Source organism: Panthera tigris, chromosome E1, assembly GCF_018350195.1.
Source record: "Panthera tigris isolate Pti1 chromosome E1, P.tigris_Pti1_mat1.1, whole genome shotgun sequence".
In the NCBI taxonomy this organism is placed as follows: domain Eukaryota; kingdom Metazoa; phylum Chordata; class Mammalia; order Carnivora; family Felidae; genus Panthera; species Panthera tigris.
In genome coordinates, this window is record NC_056673.1 from 34321461 (window position 1) to 34340747 (window position 19287).

The window sequence follows — 19287 nt, forward strand, 5'->3', positions numbered from 1 at the left end:
CCATGTGGCTTTTTTTTTTTTTTTTTTAAAGGCATACCCTTAAATAGCTCTCAAGTCTTAACTAGTGACTTTCCTAATTTCAGTATCTGAGCGTTGGGTTTTTCTCTTCAGAAAAGAAGGGTTTGGGAAAACTAAAAACAGAGGCCTATAAAATAGCGTTTGCCCAGCAGAAAAATATCACTGTGACGTATGAAATGCTAGACTATCCTAAGCGTAGGATTACAAAAGCAAAAGTTTATAATTCTTCTGGTAGACAGGAGAGAGACACTCTTGCATTGGGTAAGTAGGTGCACCTGTGTCTGTCTAGAAAAAGAAGAAATCCTTATAACATGGAGGAATTATTGCATTAAATAATGTGAGTGCAAGAGTTAAAGTTTATTATATGATCTAAAGTCCCGAGATTTTAGTGTGTACTGAGTTAACCTTTTATATCTACGTTTTAATATGATGGTAATTTTAAATGAACTGCCAGTTAAATCAGGTGTGTTTTTTCAGGTTACACAAAACTTCCTTTTAAATGGTTTGACTACCTCAGGGAAACTGGCTCCATTGCAGCACCAGTAAAACTATTTAATAAGGTAAATTTAAATAATGGCATAATTATGTGGAATTTTTTTGATGCCTCACGAATGCAGATCATTGTTGGTCAAAATGTGTTTGCTTTATATTAGAACTTCTTAATGGAGATTAGTATAAACAGAACAATATATTTTCTTTACCTAGGAAATGAAGCTTGTTTTCAAACTTTGCTTCATTTTTAATCTGAGTAAAACAGAAATTAATACGTTTCCTGACTAGTTCTGAAATGCTTCACCTTCACATGCTTTAATAATTAGAGAAGAATTTGCGATTTTTTTTTGGTTTAAATTAGGTTATTTGGATCCGTCGCTGCTTTTGTTTCTTAGTGATGGTGGACTCGGGCATACTTCTTCTCACCAGTGTTCCTGTTGTGCTTCTCCATGTCAGGATGTTCCAAATCACGGATTTCGTGTAGGAATGAAATTAGAAGCAGTAGATCTCATGGAGCCACGGTTAATATGTGTAGCCACAGTCACTCGAATTATTCATCGTCTCTTGAGGATACATTTTGATGGATGGGAAGAAGAGTATGATCAGTGGGTAGACTGTGAGTCCCCTGACCTCTATCCTGTAGGGTGGTGTCAATTAACTGGATATCAGCTACAGCCTCCAGCATCACAGTGTAAGTTGGTATACAGAAAAGGTGTCCTTTTGTAAAAATCAGCAATTCTCCAGAGGACTATTTCACATAAATCATCTTGTGAGCTCACAGGACAAGAATATTCCTTTATCTGATTGGTTGCCAGGTAAGATCTTAAGATTCACCAACAATATCCCAGAATCAGACCATGAGTACCATGGCAGTGTGAACTCAGTAGTCGGTTACATGATGACTGTAGAGACACGACAGTAAGAGCACCCACCAAATTAGACTTGTTTTAACGAGTTTGAAAGTATAAGCTAAAATTTATTGGTATACATATGTGTGTGTGTGTGTGTGTGTGTGTGTGTGTGTATATATATATACATATATATATGAAATAAGTGCTTATTGATTAAGTAGTGGAATCTGTGGTATCATGGGTTTTACAGGAACAAGCACCCTTATTTTCAAAGCATCATGTACTTTTATAAGTATAATGGCCTTGGTAAAGATAATCTATCTAAGTTGTATCTAGAGTTGTATGCTTGCAGTGCTTATCTGGTACCAATTTTCCCTTTTATTTTTCAGCATCAAGAGAAAGCCAATCAGGTTCATCAAAACAGAAGAAAAAGGCTAAGTCCCAGCAATACAAAGGACATAAGAAAAGTGGGTCACCACATGGTGTTTATATACATTTTCTAAGTTATTAACCAGTTGGGGTCATGGTTTTCTTGCACAGAAACGAATATACCATACGAGAGCTGATGACTGTGCATTATGTAAATTATGCTTAAAGGTGCAGTATGCCATAAAAGGCAAACCTTTTCAGTAATGAGAAACACTTATGTTTTAGTTGACAAGAAACATGATTACCATCATATTTTAAAACCTATATGGTAAAGAAGAGAATACAAGTAGTTCTTAAAATAATATGCAAACCTACTGAAAATTAATTCTTTTTTTTAAACTTTAAAAAAATAAATGCTTGATACTTACAAGAGACTTGGAGCCTAGGAAACCCATCCTTCATAAACCAAAACAATCTTTCTAGAATGAGACTTACATAAAACTCAAGTTGATGGCTAACAAAGTCAGGCTTAAGAATGTTTTTTTAAAGTGTGTTTTCTACATTATGTTTTACCTTACAGTGAATGATTATGGCCATTAATAGCCAAAATAACATAATAAAATATATTGATAACTCTATTCATATGAGTTGATAACTCTATTAATAACTCTGATACTGATATTGATAACTCTATTGATAACATTGATAACTCTAATCATATCTAAAGATATGATTCTTTTCAAAGTCCCCCACCATAGGAAACCACAAGTTTTTCTCTTCACGAAACTTGTCATGGAATATTTCGTTCTGAGATCAGATTATTTTTATGTAAGGATATTTTTAAAAGTAACAAGTATGTTTGAGGATTAAAACTAAAACAGATTTTTCAAGCTGACTTGCCATATGTTCAAATAAGTGTTAATCTGTCTCATTAACAACCAAGAGACTGAAGCAGCATGAAGAACCAAATATACCCTTACTTTCTGATTATCGTCATTTATGTATAATTCCTTTCTCACTGGGGACTACAAACTTCCCCACCCACTGCCATGGCGCTCTCATGTCCTCCCGGCATGGAACCCAAGTCAGATTCAACAGGGATAACCTCCAGGCCTTTCTCTCGCACTCTCTTTTATATTAGAGGTATAGGTTTCCCATTTGCCCATAGTTATTTTGCCCACTAGCTGCTTGCCATGTTTGATATTCACCTAAAAGAACTTTAGAGAGCATTGCCAGACAGGCAGATGGAAGCGATCCCCAACATATCTGGAAATGATGAGGAAGAATTCACAAGGCAGCTTTGTCAGTGGACTAACCATAGCACATGTGATCCCTAAGCTTTCTGTGAGATTGGATAGCACAGCCTGCTTTGGCCTGTCTTCTCACTTTCTATTGGACAAGACTGAGAGAGATTTCAGAATTTTTTTCCCAAGGTGTTACAAACATTTATTACTCCGTGGCTATGTGACATATAATTTTTAGGACTAATTTCTGAGCACTGGGTACACAATTCACACACCTCCCTCACTGTGACTCTTGCGGGTTTGTTTCCAGCTTACGGGGTTTAATTATTTTGGATTAATGGGCCATGGGAAGAAGTAAGAAACTAATGAAGTGATATCAGTATGCCAGTTTATAGTGACATTTAATAGTACCACATTTCTGGGTTAGCTGGAAAAAGGAATTTAGCTTTAAATGTATAACATGTTCTTTAACTGTAACATTGCAAGAGCTCTCCATATTGAGAGCAATATTGAATGCAAAGGCATCATCTTTGATGCCTTTAACTTGTCCTTTGGACATATGAAGGAAAAGGACTATAAACCCACAGTCCCTTATTAGAAACCTTTGGGACCAGATGTGTTTTGGAATTCAGAATTTTTCAGATTTTAGAAAAGAAGTGTAGTATGTAGCATATATTATGTAACACTGCTTACAGACTCTGGCACATTTTCTGAGACAAAATATATGTAAATGTTTACATTAAGTGGGCCAAATAAAGATTATAAATAGTATCACCAAGTGAGATCTGGTTTTGTTGCCAAAGTTTTACAGAAAAACTGTGGATTTTGGAATTGAGGATAAGGAATATAGTGCCATGTGAATGAAGAAGAAGCAGTCTTCATTGTGAGGGTACTCTCTGTTCCTTTTATTTTTTCATAATGCTCACCAGATAGTTGATTAGAAATTTTTCCCACAAAACTTTACTTGCCCCAATAAGAAAGATTTTGGGGTCCATGAACCTAATTTGTCCATTGCATATGCAATGTCAACAGCAGATTGGCCACAAACCCTATTGTTTTTAAATTTGCCTACAGATTCCTTATGGCTCTGTGGTTTCATCTTCTAGCTCTTTGGTCTTTTTGTCCTGAAAATCCTCCATCAGTGTGTTCTTTGGTAGTGTTGTGTTTTTGTTTGGTCTTTTTTTTTTTTTTTTTTTTAAACAGAAATAGATGGTTGGCTTCATTGTTCTAGCTTGTTTTGTAATGATCTGTGTTCATTCTATGGAGGGACAACTTCTAGTGCTTTTAGAAAATAGAGTCATGTTCTGCCAAGAGGATCGTATAGACCGTTGTATGCATGTGATCTGTCCAATCTGAAAAGCCTTAATTTTTTCAGGGTTTAGTAATTCTAGAGCAGGAAACCCAGCACTAATTTCTGAACCATCTTCAGGGGCTGTTATAGGTAGGAGAGAGTTGGACAACCTCCTTGCGTTTTAACTTGCGAGTGTGTGGGACATGAGGAAAAGCCTAAACGATTGCTGCACATGATTTTGGTTTGGCAGCTGCAAGTTGAATGTGTACTTGCGATTACTTCTAGCTTAGTTATCAGACCATTTTACATAGGAGGTACTGTGTAACTTAGATTTATCTTGTAGCCCTGATTTCATGAAGCCTAAGTTCTGATTGCTCTTGCCTGAGTCATTTGTGTACTCTGGAAGAAAACAGGTATAATTTCTAGTCCCAGAGATATGTAAGTATCCTTTAGCTTTCAACCTGACTAATGGAATATGTTGGTGGTTCACTATTTGCAAAGTTTAGTGTACTTTTTTTGCTGGTGAAAGCATTGTATAAGTCTTCGAAGGCTTATGTTTGCTTAGGAAAACTATAATCAAAAGGGCGTTTCAGAAGATATTAGATTGCTTAAGTACTTGCGGGCAACGAGCTTTATATTTTAGAAATGGTTTTCAGTGTAAGAATTACAAGTGTTATCTAAAAGACTAGACTGTAAACCAGAAGGTAGGGGAGCACATTTCATATCAGTACAATCCTGCCACCTGGATACTGCATTTATTCAACTGATTCTCCCTGAAAGCCAGTGTTTGGCCTTGTCTGGGCAGTGGAATGCTACCCTGCAGTCGGGTTTTAAAACCTTCTTTCTCTCCTGTTGGATTGTCAACCCCCTCAAGCTAAAATTTTCTTGAAGGAAGTTAGCCAGCTATTCTCCACACAAAATGATCTCTGTAGTTCATTTTGTTTTATTTTATATTTTTTTAAGTATTTTATTTTTAAGTAATCTCTACACCCAACATGGGGCTCACACTCATGACCCTGAGATCAAGAGTCAGCATGCTTCATTGACAGCCAGCCAGGCACCGTGCTTTGTGTTTTTTTAAATTGATTTAAGAATCAGGAACCAGAGGAGCACCTGGGTGTGTCAGTGGGTGAAGCGTCTGACTTTGGCTCCGGTCATGATCTCATGGTTCATGGGTTTGATCCCTGCCCCTCAGGCTCTACGCTGATAGCTCTGAGCCTGCTTTGGATTCTCTGTCTCCTTCTCTCCCCCCACCCCCTCTCTCTCTCTCTCTCTCTCTCTCTCTCTCTCTCTCTCTCTCTCTCTCTCTCTCTCTCCCTCTGTGTCTCTCTCTCTCTGCCCCTCCCCCACTTGCACTTATGTTCTCTCTCAAAAATAAATAAACATTTAAAAAAAAAAAATATATATATATATATATAATTTATTTATGTATTAGCGTGTGTGTATATCCTTTTTTTTGTTGTTGTTTAAGAGAGTCAGGAACCAGGATTACCAGGCTCTCAGAGACCAGAAATAATCTCCCCCCCCCCCCCCATTCACCCCCAACATACACACCCACGTGTACACACACTCACACTCCTTGTTTTCAGAAACACAGACCTTGCATAGTTGGTTCTCTTTTCAGAGTATCCTATGCAACATAATCTTTCCTAGTTATATTGCACTTTTCTTACCACGCATGTAAGTAAAAGCTTACTTTAGTCTGACTTGATATTTAGAGAGGAAGATGCCAGTTGGGAAGAAGCCTGTCAGTCTGTCGAGCCTGCCCATGACAGGTGGGGTGCGGAGGAGCTTCTCTGGTGACGAAGAGTTGACTCCTCCTCCAGCACAGACAGCCCCGGAGGCCTTCCCACCTCCCAGCACTAGCCGAGAGTTCATTCCCAGCCTCAAAACAGGTAATAGTCCCGTCAGCACCTCAGGTACTACAGGGGGTGAAAGTCTGGGCAGGGCGGTGGGAGACAAAGCATGGTCTGGCGTGACAGAGGCTGACTCATTAAATTTTTATTTTTCTTTCAACTAAAAACTTCATCTTCACTAGTCCTTGGTAGTCACTTCACTAAGTTAAGTCATCAGGGAGGGGTTTTTATTTTATTATAAACCACTTCTGAGCTTCAGATGAGGAGAAAGCTCATCATTCCAGTTGGTGGAATTGAGAGGCAGCATGTCCTGGTTCGTGGTTTCATTAAAATGGCTGAACATTTTCCATTGCAGAATTCCATGTAGCTTGACCAGGGGAGAAGCACACCGTTAGGGATCAGTCTGATTAATCAGAGCCAAATATGAGGCTTTGCATTCCCATGGAATTTTGGTTCTGGTGGTAACATTTACCACAATCTTAGTTGAATAACATGGACTTGGAAATACAGTCTTGTGTAATTTCGGTGTTGAATTTGAGTAAAATTTAATTCCCATTATTTCACGTTTATGTACTTACAGTGATTAAGTAAGTGACATTTAATTTGAATTTAATTGGTTTGGTGAAGCTACTAGCTTGTAAGGAATGCAAAATGTTTTGCCCTTTGTAATTGCTAAGAACAAACATAGTACCATAAAATACTAGAAAGGTTTCACTTGCGTGTGATGAACCTCAGACAGGAGTGCGGAGGAGAGCACTTAGAAGCCAGAGTTGTCTTAGCCTTGGCATATGTTCTGCCATATCCTAATTATTGCTTTTAAACTCCCTTGTTTTATTTAATCTGTATTCTTTAAAATGCCTTTTGTATGTTGAAAACCCTGATGGGTGTTGATACCTAGCTGTGTTTTCTTCTTCTTCCTCCTCTGTTTGTAATATCTTTATACCTGAAGTTTTGGGGGACTTGGGGGTTTTGGGGGGTGGGGGACAGGAGTGCCATTTTTAAGATACGTTCTTTAGCTTTAGTCTCCTTACCAGGGTATTAGGTCATCTTCATTCTTCCTACTCTGTCTTCCTGAAGATCACTCTAATAATATCCTTATTTCTAGAAGAAATTACTCTGTTTTGTATAAAAAGTAGATGAGGACTGCAAATATGAGTTTATCTCCTCTTTAACGGAAAAACATTTAAAGTCTATCTAAAGAGCATTTCAGTTTCTTTTCTTGTTTGTCTCTTTTGTTTTGACCTTGTTATTTATGAAATAGTCTTTAAGCAATTAACTATAGATATTGTGAGCTCTGAATACGTTTGAATTTTTATTGGGTTTTGTTGGATTTATTGGCATTTTTATCGGGTTTTAAGAATTAGACTAATTTAGAAGGTGCGTGTCACATTTTGTAAGATGTTACTAATTCATGTATAATAGAACCTAAGTTCTAGGATTGGCAGAACCCAAGAACTTAAGAGTATATGCATGGGATGGAAACCACAGGGTCTCCTAAGTGACTTCCTTCTTCCACCGGTGTCTGTAGTGTCTTCTGAGCTGGGGGCACATCATGTGGGACTTGGTGTGATTTTACTCTGGTGAAACTGTGGTACTACATTGCTATCTGAACTACCTGGAAGCTACAGTTTGATTAGCTACTCAGAGTTTATTACTTCTGGACTTCCAGCTAGGAAAATAGGATTTCCATTAGTTCATCTCCTGAAATATTAGTGATGAGAGTCAGCAAAGTGACTTCCTTTTAAGAACGGAGCTAGAAAAATGCACTTGCGCCGCATTCAGCCACAGGATCTATTTTATTTCATCCATCATTCATTGAGTATAAGGCCTAGAAAGGAGAAATGATTCGTGTGAAGATACCAGACCAGCATTGTTTCAGGTTCCATGAAAACCGTCAGACTGTGCATCAAAGCATTCCACATCTGAGTGAGCCTTTCACCTTTCTCTTGAGTTACTTTTTTTTAAGCACATTATGTCCATATTTTAACATGAGTGGAAGCATACTCCAGAAATTTGTTGTTTATAGTAAATGCAGATAGTTTCAGGATGTGCTTTAGAATCTCGACTTACCTTTGTCCCATTTCAAAAAAACAAACATCCATTTGAATGGAACGTTTGGTCTGAAGCACAGGAACTCTTTTCTCATTCATTTAGCCATCTGATCATCCTAGAACAAGATACTGTTTTAACCAACCTTTTATTGTGGGTACTGCACCTTTAATGAAACATGGTTTGTTGTGTTTTGTTTTTTTTTTTTTCTTTTCCATGTATTTATTTTCATGGTATTGTTCAAATGTCCTTAACAATTAATATGTGTTGGTTAGATTTAAAGGTTAACCATTATATTCTTGATAGTCTCCATAAAAGTATCGTTAATTATATTACGCAAAAGAAGAACTGCACAGTCGTGTTTACTTTGAGTTTCCCAGCAATCTGATTGGTGTTTGTTTTGCTGTTATTATAGGCTTAGTGTATTCGCTTTTCTGTCTTTGGACTATTGAATTTTTTAACACCATTACCAAAACAAATACCAAAGTAAAATGAAGTGAATTGACCTCTCTCAAAAGAGTATTCTTTAAATTATTAAGATATCAAATACCATTATTCTTTTAAAGATTTTATTTTAAGTAATCTCTACACCCAGTGCGGGGCTCAAACTCACCACCCCGAGATCAAGAGTCCATTGCCTTACCAACTGAGCCAGCCAGGCACCCGAAAGACCACTATTTTTTAAACTAATCTTTGTAAATATGATCAGGAAGAAAGTATTTTTCTGTGACTGCACTACTTGACTTTAAAAATATAACCATTTTAATATTGTTCCACATGGTGGTACTATCTAGTTAGTGATTCAGGTAAACTCAGTTGGCTTACTGTTCATCTAAATACTCTCTGAGCCCTAATTCTTCTCATAAATGGACTTTTTTCTTTCTGTATAAGCAGTTCCCAGTTTCCATTCCATATATGTGCACATCGTCTTGTTCCAATTGTAATGAAAAGATCCGTAATGGAAAAAACAAAACTTGCACCTTTGATTTGAAGACGAGTTATCTCAGAGAGTAACACAGCCAGCACGAGTGGGAGTCACACGTTGCTCAAACGCGATTGTGGCAGGCACCGCGGCCCAGGGAGGCTTGCGCTGGCAGTCAGCTCCCCCAGCCACAGCCCCTGGAAAAGCTGGCTGTCTGTGGCCAAGTGTCCCTACTTTCCAGGGTCTTAATGGGAAATCTCTTGCTTCCAAATATTCAGTCAAATTTAAAAGAACCATGGGAGGAGGGAGTGGGAAGGACACGGTTTGTGACCTCTGATTTAACACATCCTTGTGCTGAAGAAATTGGAGAAGGAAGGGAGCACTGCTCACCGTGGGATTGGATCCCAGTCAGTGTGTTAGCATACAGGACCACCCATTCTTTCCAGTATTTGGAGCTTGACCAGCCCAATTTTGGTTAAACGGTAACTTCTCTAAGAAACCTGAATACCTTTCTGAGAAGTTGGTGGTTACTAAGACTAGTTTTTAGCACCTAGCTGAGACCATTTTTATTTAAAAAGTAGGGAAGTAATTTTTTGAAGGAGAGTTCTGTAGGAAGTAACGGTAGACCATGAACCTCCAGGAAAGGATTCAGAGGAATCTGAAGTTACTGGATAATTGTGTTGAAGGACAGTAACTTCAGAGGGATTTATTTTTTTAAAAAAGGAAAATTTCAGTATTAAGTAGCCTAAAGTTTTTGCCCAAGGCCACTGCTGGGCCCAGCAAAGAAGAAAATTTTTTCTTCATCTTTGCCCATGCATTAGAAAGAAGCCTTCCTGTCCCTAACGACTCTGACTAGCATGACTTCAGTGGCTATCAAGAAATCTAAACCCCACTGAAAATACTAGAAACTTAAAAACAGTTGTCCACAGAAATAAAGACTTACTAGAACATGGCCTGTTTATGAATCGAGGACCGCCTAGACTGTTGGGTTTGTCTTCATTAAAAAGGAAGTCATCAGGGGCACCTGCCTGGCCCAGTCGGTAGAACATGCAACTCAGTCTCAGGGTCATGTGTTCAAGTTCCATGTTAGGCGTGGAGCCTACTTAAAATTTTAAAAAAGGAAGTCCTCAGATCCTCCGATAAGGACTCAGGCAGTACTGCTGTTAGGTGATGCTGTTGCCATCATTAGCCATTTTGCACCAATGATTTTCACATTGCTGATGTCAGTAAAGTTTTATTTTACCTAAAATGATTGTTCAAGTTTTCCATGATTTTAGTTTTAATATAGGTGTTGATCCAATATCAGATTTATGACTTATTTTTATGAATATGAAAATTATGTATAAACATAACATGTCTATCATAGATGATATCATACTTTATATTATTTATAATACTGTTTTACTATTATTACCAAATTTATATCTTTTTTCTACAGGGAGTCTTTTTAATGAAGGTACTCCTTGGAGACGATAAGATTATATTGAAGTCATTTATTAACGTCACTTCTTTTAAATATTAGAGTTCAGAATCATGCAAGAAATGCGTCACTGTTGTATAGACATTGACATAAAAGTGAATACTTAGTTATAAGAAAAATTCAAATTATTCTCATCAAATCAGCGATCACTATTAACTTGACCACTTCATCGAAGAGGTGCATTGTGCAGTGTCTAGATTACGGCATTGTTCCTTTCTGGGACTTTCTTAACTGCCAATATATTTTAAGAATTAAAGTGAATTAAAGGTTCATACTTCCGGGGGTTAGTTTTAAGAGTTACGGAAGACATGAAGAAGTCTTAGTAACTGTATAAAGCTGGTGGAACCTGAAGACTGAAAGTAATCTGAATTTTCCAGAAAGGCTTAATCACATCCCCCGCATTTATCTCTCTCATGCAGTGACTACATTGCAGCTGAAGGAGGAGTTGATAGATGGAGAGGATTATAATTTCCTCCAAGGAGCGTCCGATCAGGAGAGCAATGGCTCTGCCAGCTTCTACATCAAGCAGGAGCCCTGAGGCGGGCTCCGGACCCAGGGGCGGGAGGGGAGGGGTTTTACACAGGACTGATTTATAATCAACCGAGCTGTACAGCGGGGCTATTCCACTGGGACATTTTGCTAAACATAGAAAATTTCAGTTCCAGATTTTTCAGGTGGGTGGGGAAACTATTTTAGTCGTGGGGGGAAATTTTTCAATTTATAAAGATGGACAATTTTTGTGTTGTATTTGAAGCTTTTGGAAGAATTTTGTAATATTTTCCAAGTTTGGATTTATGTGCATTGTTAACAACTGAAATTCTAACTTTTTGGTAAGATTAAAGTTTAGGTAGCAGGATTGAAGGAAATGATTTAAAAGAAGGATATAATTGTAAATGCAAATGAACTGTCATTACAAATGAACCTTTTTGGTACCTGTTGGGAGATTTTGGGATTTTAGAAGTTAGGCCAGTCACATCTCCAGCTTCCTTTGCTGCAGAAATATGCAACTGAACCCCCCTCCCAGGGAGGGTTCATCACCACATAGGATCATGGAAGGGGTAATTAATTCTGCTTGTTGGCATTTTATTGCAGCCCATTTTAAATGTTTGTACAGAAATGTTTTTCATTCTGTGAAAATTTATTTGGAGTTCTATATGAAACTGGAAGAACTCTGGATACTTTTATATGTTCTCTTTTAATTAAAAAAAAAAAAAAGATTAAAATTATCCTAACACTAAAGTGTTAAACTGGAATGGTTGACAAGATATACAGGATCTCAGTCTACATGTCGAGGGGTTGGGGAAAATGCAATATTGTCCGTAGTTCATTTTATTTTCCTTACTAAAGATACCCCACATGAGGGATTCTGGTCAGGCCTCTACCGTTTCCCTCCATCAGTTAGATGATACTTGGTATAACCACACCCCAAAACAGATGTTCTGCTGTATTACCAGTGGAATCAAATTCAGAGTTGTTTAAAGCCAAAAATCCATTTAGATTTCAAAATCATTCCAGCTCTGCTTTTAACTATCCTGGATTTGTTAGAAAACTAATTTGAAAGAGAATTTAATTTTCTTAAAATTCCATATATATAAATATAAATATATATATATATATAGTATGAATTGTCTTTTAATTGTATTCAAAATTAATTTTAACAATAATAACTGATTTGGACCATTTCAGACATTCCCTATTTTAAAATTCACATGGCTTCCTTTAAAAAAAGGATACAAGGGTAAATTGGTGAAAGGTTTGCTCTCTGCATTTTTCAGACCTTCTGAGTTGTGACTGAATGAGAGAGCTCTAGCGTTTACCAGTGAGGTTCATAAACTAAACTCTCAGGAATTAATTGCATCTGTTCTAGAAGTGCTTCTGGGTCTTAGCCTGGCCTCTTCAGAGTGGTAACATTGGCCATCTCCTCTGGAATATAGGTAGGGCTAATTAGAAATTAATCAAAATGATTAACCTCTAAAGTCCTTCAGCCTATGGAATGCTTTAAAAAAACGGTAATGGAAAGCCCCAGGAGACCATTTTAGGTGAGATTTTTGTTTGAATTTTAAAATGCATAGAACATTAAAAACCAGCAATTTATTTTCTAAAATATTGCTCTACTTTTGGGAATAAATAGCATTGGTAATACGCACAGGTTTACCTCATTCTATGCAAGAGGGGTTAATAACATAAGGTTTTGTAGTTGCTACTGGAAGTAAAATTTGTTACTTTATAGTGTAAGAATGTATGGAATCGCATGTCAACGTTTCTTAATACTGACTCTTTAGGGGCATAAATGCAGATCATATCAACGCCAGGTTGATTCTCACGTGTCAAATATATGTGAATTCAGCTGTTAAGTTACTGGATATTTATCTTAAACAACCTTACTGAGAGGGACCTACTGTAAATGTGACATCCTCACACTTCCCAAATCTTTAACTTAAAGAATCTTCCCATAAACTTAAAGCCTGGAAGACTTCCAAAGCAGGGCTTACCACGATCTTCGTTCCCAGGCTCTGGTTCCATGACACGTGACAGGGGCACAGGAAGCAGCTGCATGGTGCGCTTCGCCAGTACCTTGGGCTTTGGGGCTCTGCAGGGACCTGAGAAACCCAGGAGGGATTTGATTTGGAGCCTGGTAATGAGTTGTGTACAATGCTCATTTGTAGCCAGGTCCTGTAAGCTTCCAATTATACAGCAAAACCAGGCTCTGAGTGTTTTCGAATTTCCCACCTGTTCGCCAAGTGTTTCCTGTCTTGACCCCGTGACCAACAGCTAAAGGTTGGCAAGGACTTCCCAGCAGCCTAAACACAATCTGAAGCCCTCCTCATCATTCAGGCTCTAACTCCTGCCGCTGATAAACAGGAAATAAGTCAGTGCAGAGGAGATTGGTGTCTTAGCCATAACTCCAGTCGTACAACCCAATAGCCCCATTCTCTTTTACGGTTCAAAATGTACTGCTGACCTTGGGTTTGCTTTCATTTTTTTCCTGTTAGGATTATTTGGGGATTTTTGGTAGTTTAAACTCTTTTAACCTTTTCCTTGCTGTGTATGAGGAAAGCTAAAGCTGTTATCAACAACTTCTACGGATACTAACACGGGTTTTCAGTGTTTGTTTGTTTTTATTATATTAATTTTGCGTGATGTGAATACCCTCTCCCATCAATATTTGTATTATGGTGCTATATATTTGGTAATGATCCTTTACTATTGGGAAGGGATTTTAAAAATACTGTGATTAAACTGGGTTGCTTCCTTTGATTTTCATATTTTAAATAAAGCCACAGTCATTTATACAAAAGAAAAGCATCTGTCCCTGGGCAAATCTTTTGAGGACAGAGGTCAAAGTAAACTGCATAAGGTTTTTACATCATTTCTGTATGTATTTGATATATAGATCAATATCTGTACAAATTTAATCTTTTATTTTCTTGGTAACTTGTGATCATTGAGAAAGTGTTTGAGACTTTCTCAGGAAGTGTATATAATGGCGTGAAAAATTCCTTCAGAGAAACTTATGTTCCTTTCATTTTTACCAAACTGCAAATTTTCAGCATGGATGTGAAAAGCATTAAAATTATAACTTTGTGTACAAGATGAAAATAATTCACTAAATTTGCCCTTTTTTACACAAAATAAAATGTTAAAGTTGAGTCGTATCGGAGCGGTTCTTTAATACGCTTTAGTCTTTGAAGGGTGTCATTTTTTTATTCAAAGTACTGAGTGCCTTCTGTAAGCAATCACAGGTCTCTGAGAGAGTCAGGTCAGTTCCTTCCTCCCAGAACCTGTGCCCCTATGTGGGAAAGCAAGCACATGAGTGAGGAAGAATCTGCTGGTAGCTGACAAGGGAGGAACAGAATATGGATGGATATGTGGATGTGGCTGCATTTGAGCCAGGATTTCATAGAAAGGTAAATGGCAAAAGCACGGCATGGGCAGAGGGGAGTGCGACCGCCGGCAGAGAGGTTTCGTCACTTTAGAACATGCTGTTTCAGCCTCGGCATGCTTGCTAGAGGACTTTTTTTTTTTTTTTTTTTTTTTTTTTTTATTTTTTAGTCTTAACATTTATTTATTTTTGAGAGACAGAATGAGACAGAATGTGAGTGGGGGAGGGGCAGAGAGAGAGGGAGACAACAGAATCTGAACCAGGTTCCAGGCTCTGAGCTGTCAGCACAGAGCCCGACACAGGGCCCAAACCCATGAACGGTGAGATCATGACGTGAGCCAAAGTCAGACACTTAACTGCCTGAGCCACCCAGGTGCCCCATGGGGGACTTTTTTCTAAGCTCCCTTAACCTCAACAGCAGACAGAATTCCTAGGCTGTATATAAATTATCCCAGCTAGAGCACTATCAGCAATAACCAAAGTATGGAAAGAGCCCAAATGTCCCATCGATGGATGAATGGATAAAGATGTGGTATATATACAATGTAATAGTACTCGGCAATCAAAAAGAATGAAATCTTGCCATTTGCAACTAAGTGGATGGAACTAGAGGGTATTATGCTAGGCGAAATTAGAGAAAGACAAATATGACTTCACTCCTATGAAGACTTCAAGATACAAAACAGATGAACATAAGGAAAGCAAAACTATAAAAACGGGGACAAAAAGATACAAATACGGAGAACAAACGGTTACTGGAGGGGTTGTGGGAGGGGGGGATGGGCTAAATGGGCAAGGGGCATTAAGAAATCTACTGAATCATTGTTGCACTATATGCTAACCAGCTTGGATATAAATTTTTAAAAAAATCAATTAAAAAAAATTAAAAATTATCCCAGCTAGCTCTTGTTGTTTACATGAAGAGGAAATGCCAGACACCCTCCTTTACCAACAGTCTCTTCGGTAAGTTACTCAACATTTACTAAAAAAGCTGCAGAGAATTTTATGGATGTAAGATAATGGATTGAGTCTCTTCCCGGGTTAATTTCATCATCACACTTTAGAAATATAGAACACATTCCAAGAAAAACAGTATCTGCTTTCTACCTTAAATGGCTTGAATAGTTGCCTAGTACATGGGAATTCCCAGCTTGGCTCTCATTTACAGTCCCATGAGCTTTAACATATATATATTATTCTTTAAGCCTCTTAGGAAACTAGTTTTCTGGTGTGCTTTATGCCCAGCATATGCATTAAGAGTAACAAGTGTTTCCCAGAAATAAGTAACTTTTTAGCCCTGTGTTGTTTACCCAGCCTTGTGAGATCAGGGAGAACAGTAAAGGATTTCCTCTTACAGACTTGCTGAGGCTGGCGTAACCCTCTTTGGCCGGTCTCACAAGCAGGCCAAATAGGGTTTGCCTATTGACAAAAAGCAAATAACCCTGTAAAAAAGTAATGCATTTCAAAGAAGAAACACAGATGGCTAACAGACACATGAAAAGATGCTCATCATCCCTTACCATCAGGGAAATACAAATCAAAACTACGATGAGATACCACCTTACACCTGTCAGAATGGCCAAAATCAAAAACATAAGAAACAAGTGTTGGCGAAGATGCGGAGAAAAAGGAACCCTCATGCGCTGGTGGGGATGCAAACTGGTGCAGCCACTGAACACAGTATGGAGGCTCCTCAAGGTTAAAACTAGAACCACCTCTCCCTCTCTCTGTCTCTCAAATAAACTTAAAAAACAAAAAGCTACACTACCATCCAGCAATCACACTACTGGGTATTTACCCAAAGAATACAGAAACACTAATTCAAAGGGATACACGCACCATTATTTATTGCGGCATTATTTAGAATTGCCAAACTATGGAAGCAGCCCAAGTGTCCATCCATAGATAAATGGGTAAAGAAAATATAGTGTATATATAAATACAATGGAGTATTATTCAGCCATAAAAATAAAAAAGGGCCGCCTGGGTGGCTGAGTCAGTTAAGCATCTCTTGATTTCGGCACAGGTCATGATGTCACGGTTTGTGGGATTGAGCCCCGCGTCGGACTCTGTGCTGACGGTGTGGAGCCTGCTTGGGATTCTCTCTGTTCCTCTTCCGCTTGTGTGTGCTCTCTCTCAAAATAAATAAACTTTAAAAATAAATTAATAGGGGCACCTAGGCGGCTCAGTTAAGTGTCTGACTTCAGCTCAGGTCATAATCTCACAGTTTATGGGTTTGAGCCCCATGTCGGGCTCTGTACTGACAGCTCAGAGCCTGGAGCCTGCTTAGGATTCTGTCTCCCTCTCTCTCTGCCCCTCCTCTGCTCACACACACACTCTCTCTAAAATGAACATTTAAAAAAATGTTTTTTAATTTAAAAATAAATAAAAATAATAAAATACTATAAAAAAGAATGGGAGGTGCCTGGGTGGCCTAGTTGGTTAAGTATCTGACTCTTGATTTTGGCTCAAGTCATGATCTCATGGTTTGTGGGATCAAGCCCTGCATCAGGCTCTGTGCTGACAGCTCAGATTCTCACTCCCACTCTCCCTCTCTCTCTCTCTCACTTTAAAAATAAATAAAAAGCATGAAATCTTGCCATTTGCAACAACATGGATAGAGCAGAGTATAATGCTAAGTGAAATAAATCTGAGAAAGATAAATACCACATGATTGCACTCAATGTGGAATTTAAAAAACAAGCAAAGGAGGGAAAATAGAGACAAACCAGGAAGCAGACTCAACTCTGGACAACAACTGACCGTTACCAGAGGGGAGGTGGGTGGGGGCACGAGGGAACCAGGGGGTGGAGATTAAAGAACATATTATGATGAAAAAAATAAAGCATTTTGGTTTTTTAAAGGTTTTATATACATATATATGTGTATATATATATATATATATATTTTTTTTTTTTTTTAGAGAGAGGGCAAGCAAGTAGGGGAGAGGGAGAGAATCTTTTTTTTTTTTTTAATTTTTTTTTTTTTAACGTTTATTTATTTTTGAGACAGAGAGAGACAGAGCATGAACGGGGGAGGGTCAGAGAGAGGGAGACACAGAATCTGAAACAGGCTCCAGGCTCTGAGCTGTCAGCACAGAGCCCGACCCGGGGCTCGAACTCACGGACCTCGAGATCGTGACCTGAGCCGAAGTCGGCGGCTTAACCGACTGAGCCACCCAGGCGCCCCAAGGGAGAGAATCTTAAGCAGGCTCCACACTCACAGAGCCCGATGTGGGGCTTGAATCCCATGACCCTGGGATCGTGACCTAAGCCAAAAAACAAGAGTCGGACATTCAACCGAGCCACCCAGGGCCCCTAAAGTAACGCATTTTAAACAATGCATGTAATACACGTTCAAATAAAAGTTGTACTGAAATCATAAAAGGTTCTGAAGGAGTTAACTGCTTTCACACACCTAGCTGGTATATAGGATTTACCCTCACCACAGTCCACCCTTTCTCATTCACTACCAAAGTAAGTCCTTAAGTCCACACCGTAAAGTCCACAGCTTTCCCCACTCCAAATTTGACTCCAGTTACCCTCCAACCTTATAATTTTCTGGAGTCACTTGGAAGGAAAACTAGGTAAAGCAGAGTGGCCAAGAGCATGGGGTCCGAATCCAGCTGCCGGCACTGAAACCTTACTCCTTTACTGGTTAAGTCTGTAATCTGGCTCCGATTCCTCCGTCATAAAGTGAGGATACCAACCTCCTAAGAGTTGTGAAGACTGTAAATAAACTGATGTATGTAAAGTTGTTAGAACAGCCTTCACACAAAATAAGCCCATAATTAACTGCTGCTGCTAATACAAGTACCTCAGCCCGTGTGCAGAGGGATCACCGGGGGACACATTAAAATGCTGAACCTCGGGGGGCGCCTGGGTGGCTCAGTCGGTTAAGCGGCCGACTTCGGCTCAGGTCATGATCTCGCAGTCGTGAGTTCGAGCCCCACGTCGGGCTCTGTGCTGACAGCTCAGAGCCTGGAGCCTGTTTCAGATTCTGTGTCTCCCTCTCTCTCACCCTCCCCCGTTCATGCTCTGTCTCTCTCTGTCTCAAAAATAAACAAACATTAAAAAAAAAATTAAAAAAAAAACAAATGCTGAACCTCGGAACTGTCCCATCTGTAACTATAATAATCAAACTTCTACTTAATGTAGTGAGAGCACGTAGCGTATATAAACATTAAATGTGACATTGAAAAATAATTTAGAAAATGTTGAACTTGTAACATTTTTTGCACCAAACTGTCAATGTATTTTTGTCATTGTTTTGTAGTCTAGCAATATGCATTAAAAAAAGTAACAATGGGGCACCTGGGTGGCCCAGTCTGTCAGGCATCCAACTCCGGCTCAGGTCATGACCTCACGGTTCGCACGTTCAAACCCCACGTCGGGCTCTGTGCTGACAGCTCAGAGCCTGGAGCCTGCTTCAGATTCTGTGTCTCCCTCTCTCTCTGACCCTCCCCTGCTCATGCTCTCTCACTCTCTCTCAAAATTAATACAGAAAAATAATTTTTAAAAAATTTTTTTAATCTTTATTTTTGAGAGAGAGAGAAACAGAGTGTGAGCAGGGGAGGGGCAGAGAGAGAGAGGGGACACAGAATCCAAAGCAGGCTCCAGGCTTCGAGCTGTCAGCACAGAACCTGACGCGGGGCTCAAATTCACGAAAGTGAGCTCATGACCTGAGCCGAAGTCAGAAAGAAGCTTAACCAGACTGAGCCACCCTGGCGACCCGAGGGGGGAAAAAAAATTTTCTTAAATAATACGGAGTCTTTTATATGCAAGTCGCATATCAACTTTCACCAGTTGCCTAACAGAACATAGCTATTCATA

General features: G+C 38.9%; 1 protein-coding gene across 14 annotated transcripts in view; it reads left to right on the top strand.

Moving 5' to 3' along the window:
- Positions 1-14222, top strand: part of MBTD1 (mbt domain containing 1) — a 71924-nt gene extending 57702 nt beyond the window's left edge. For 12 of the 14 annotated variants that reach the window (XM_015539541.2, XM_042967718.1, XM_042967714.1 and 9 more), the window contains 5 exons: positions 496-578; positions 967-1201; positions 1751-1828; positions 5984-6160; positions 10992-14222. In XM_015539541.2, coding sequence (XP_015395027.1) covers positions 496-578; positions 967-1201; positions 1751-1828; positions 5984-6160; positions 10992-11110 — 692 coding nt within the window. In that variant the 3' untranslated portion in view covers positions 11111-14222. The remainder of the gene's footprint in view (positions 1-495; positions 579-966; positions 1202-1750; positions 1829-5983; positions 6161-10991) is intronic. The other 2 variants (XM_042967719.1, XM_042967720.1) reach the window with 1 other exon arrangement.
- Positions 14223-19287: the final 5065 nt, after the last annotated feature.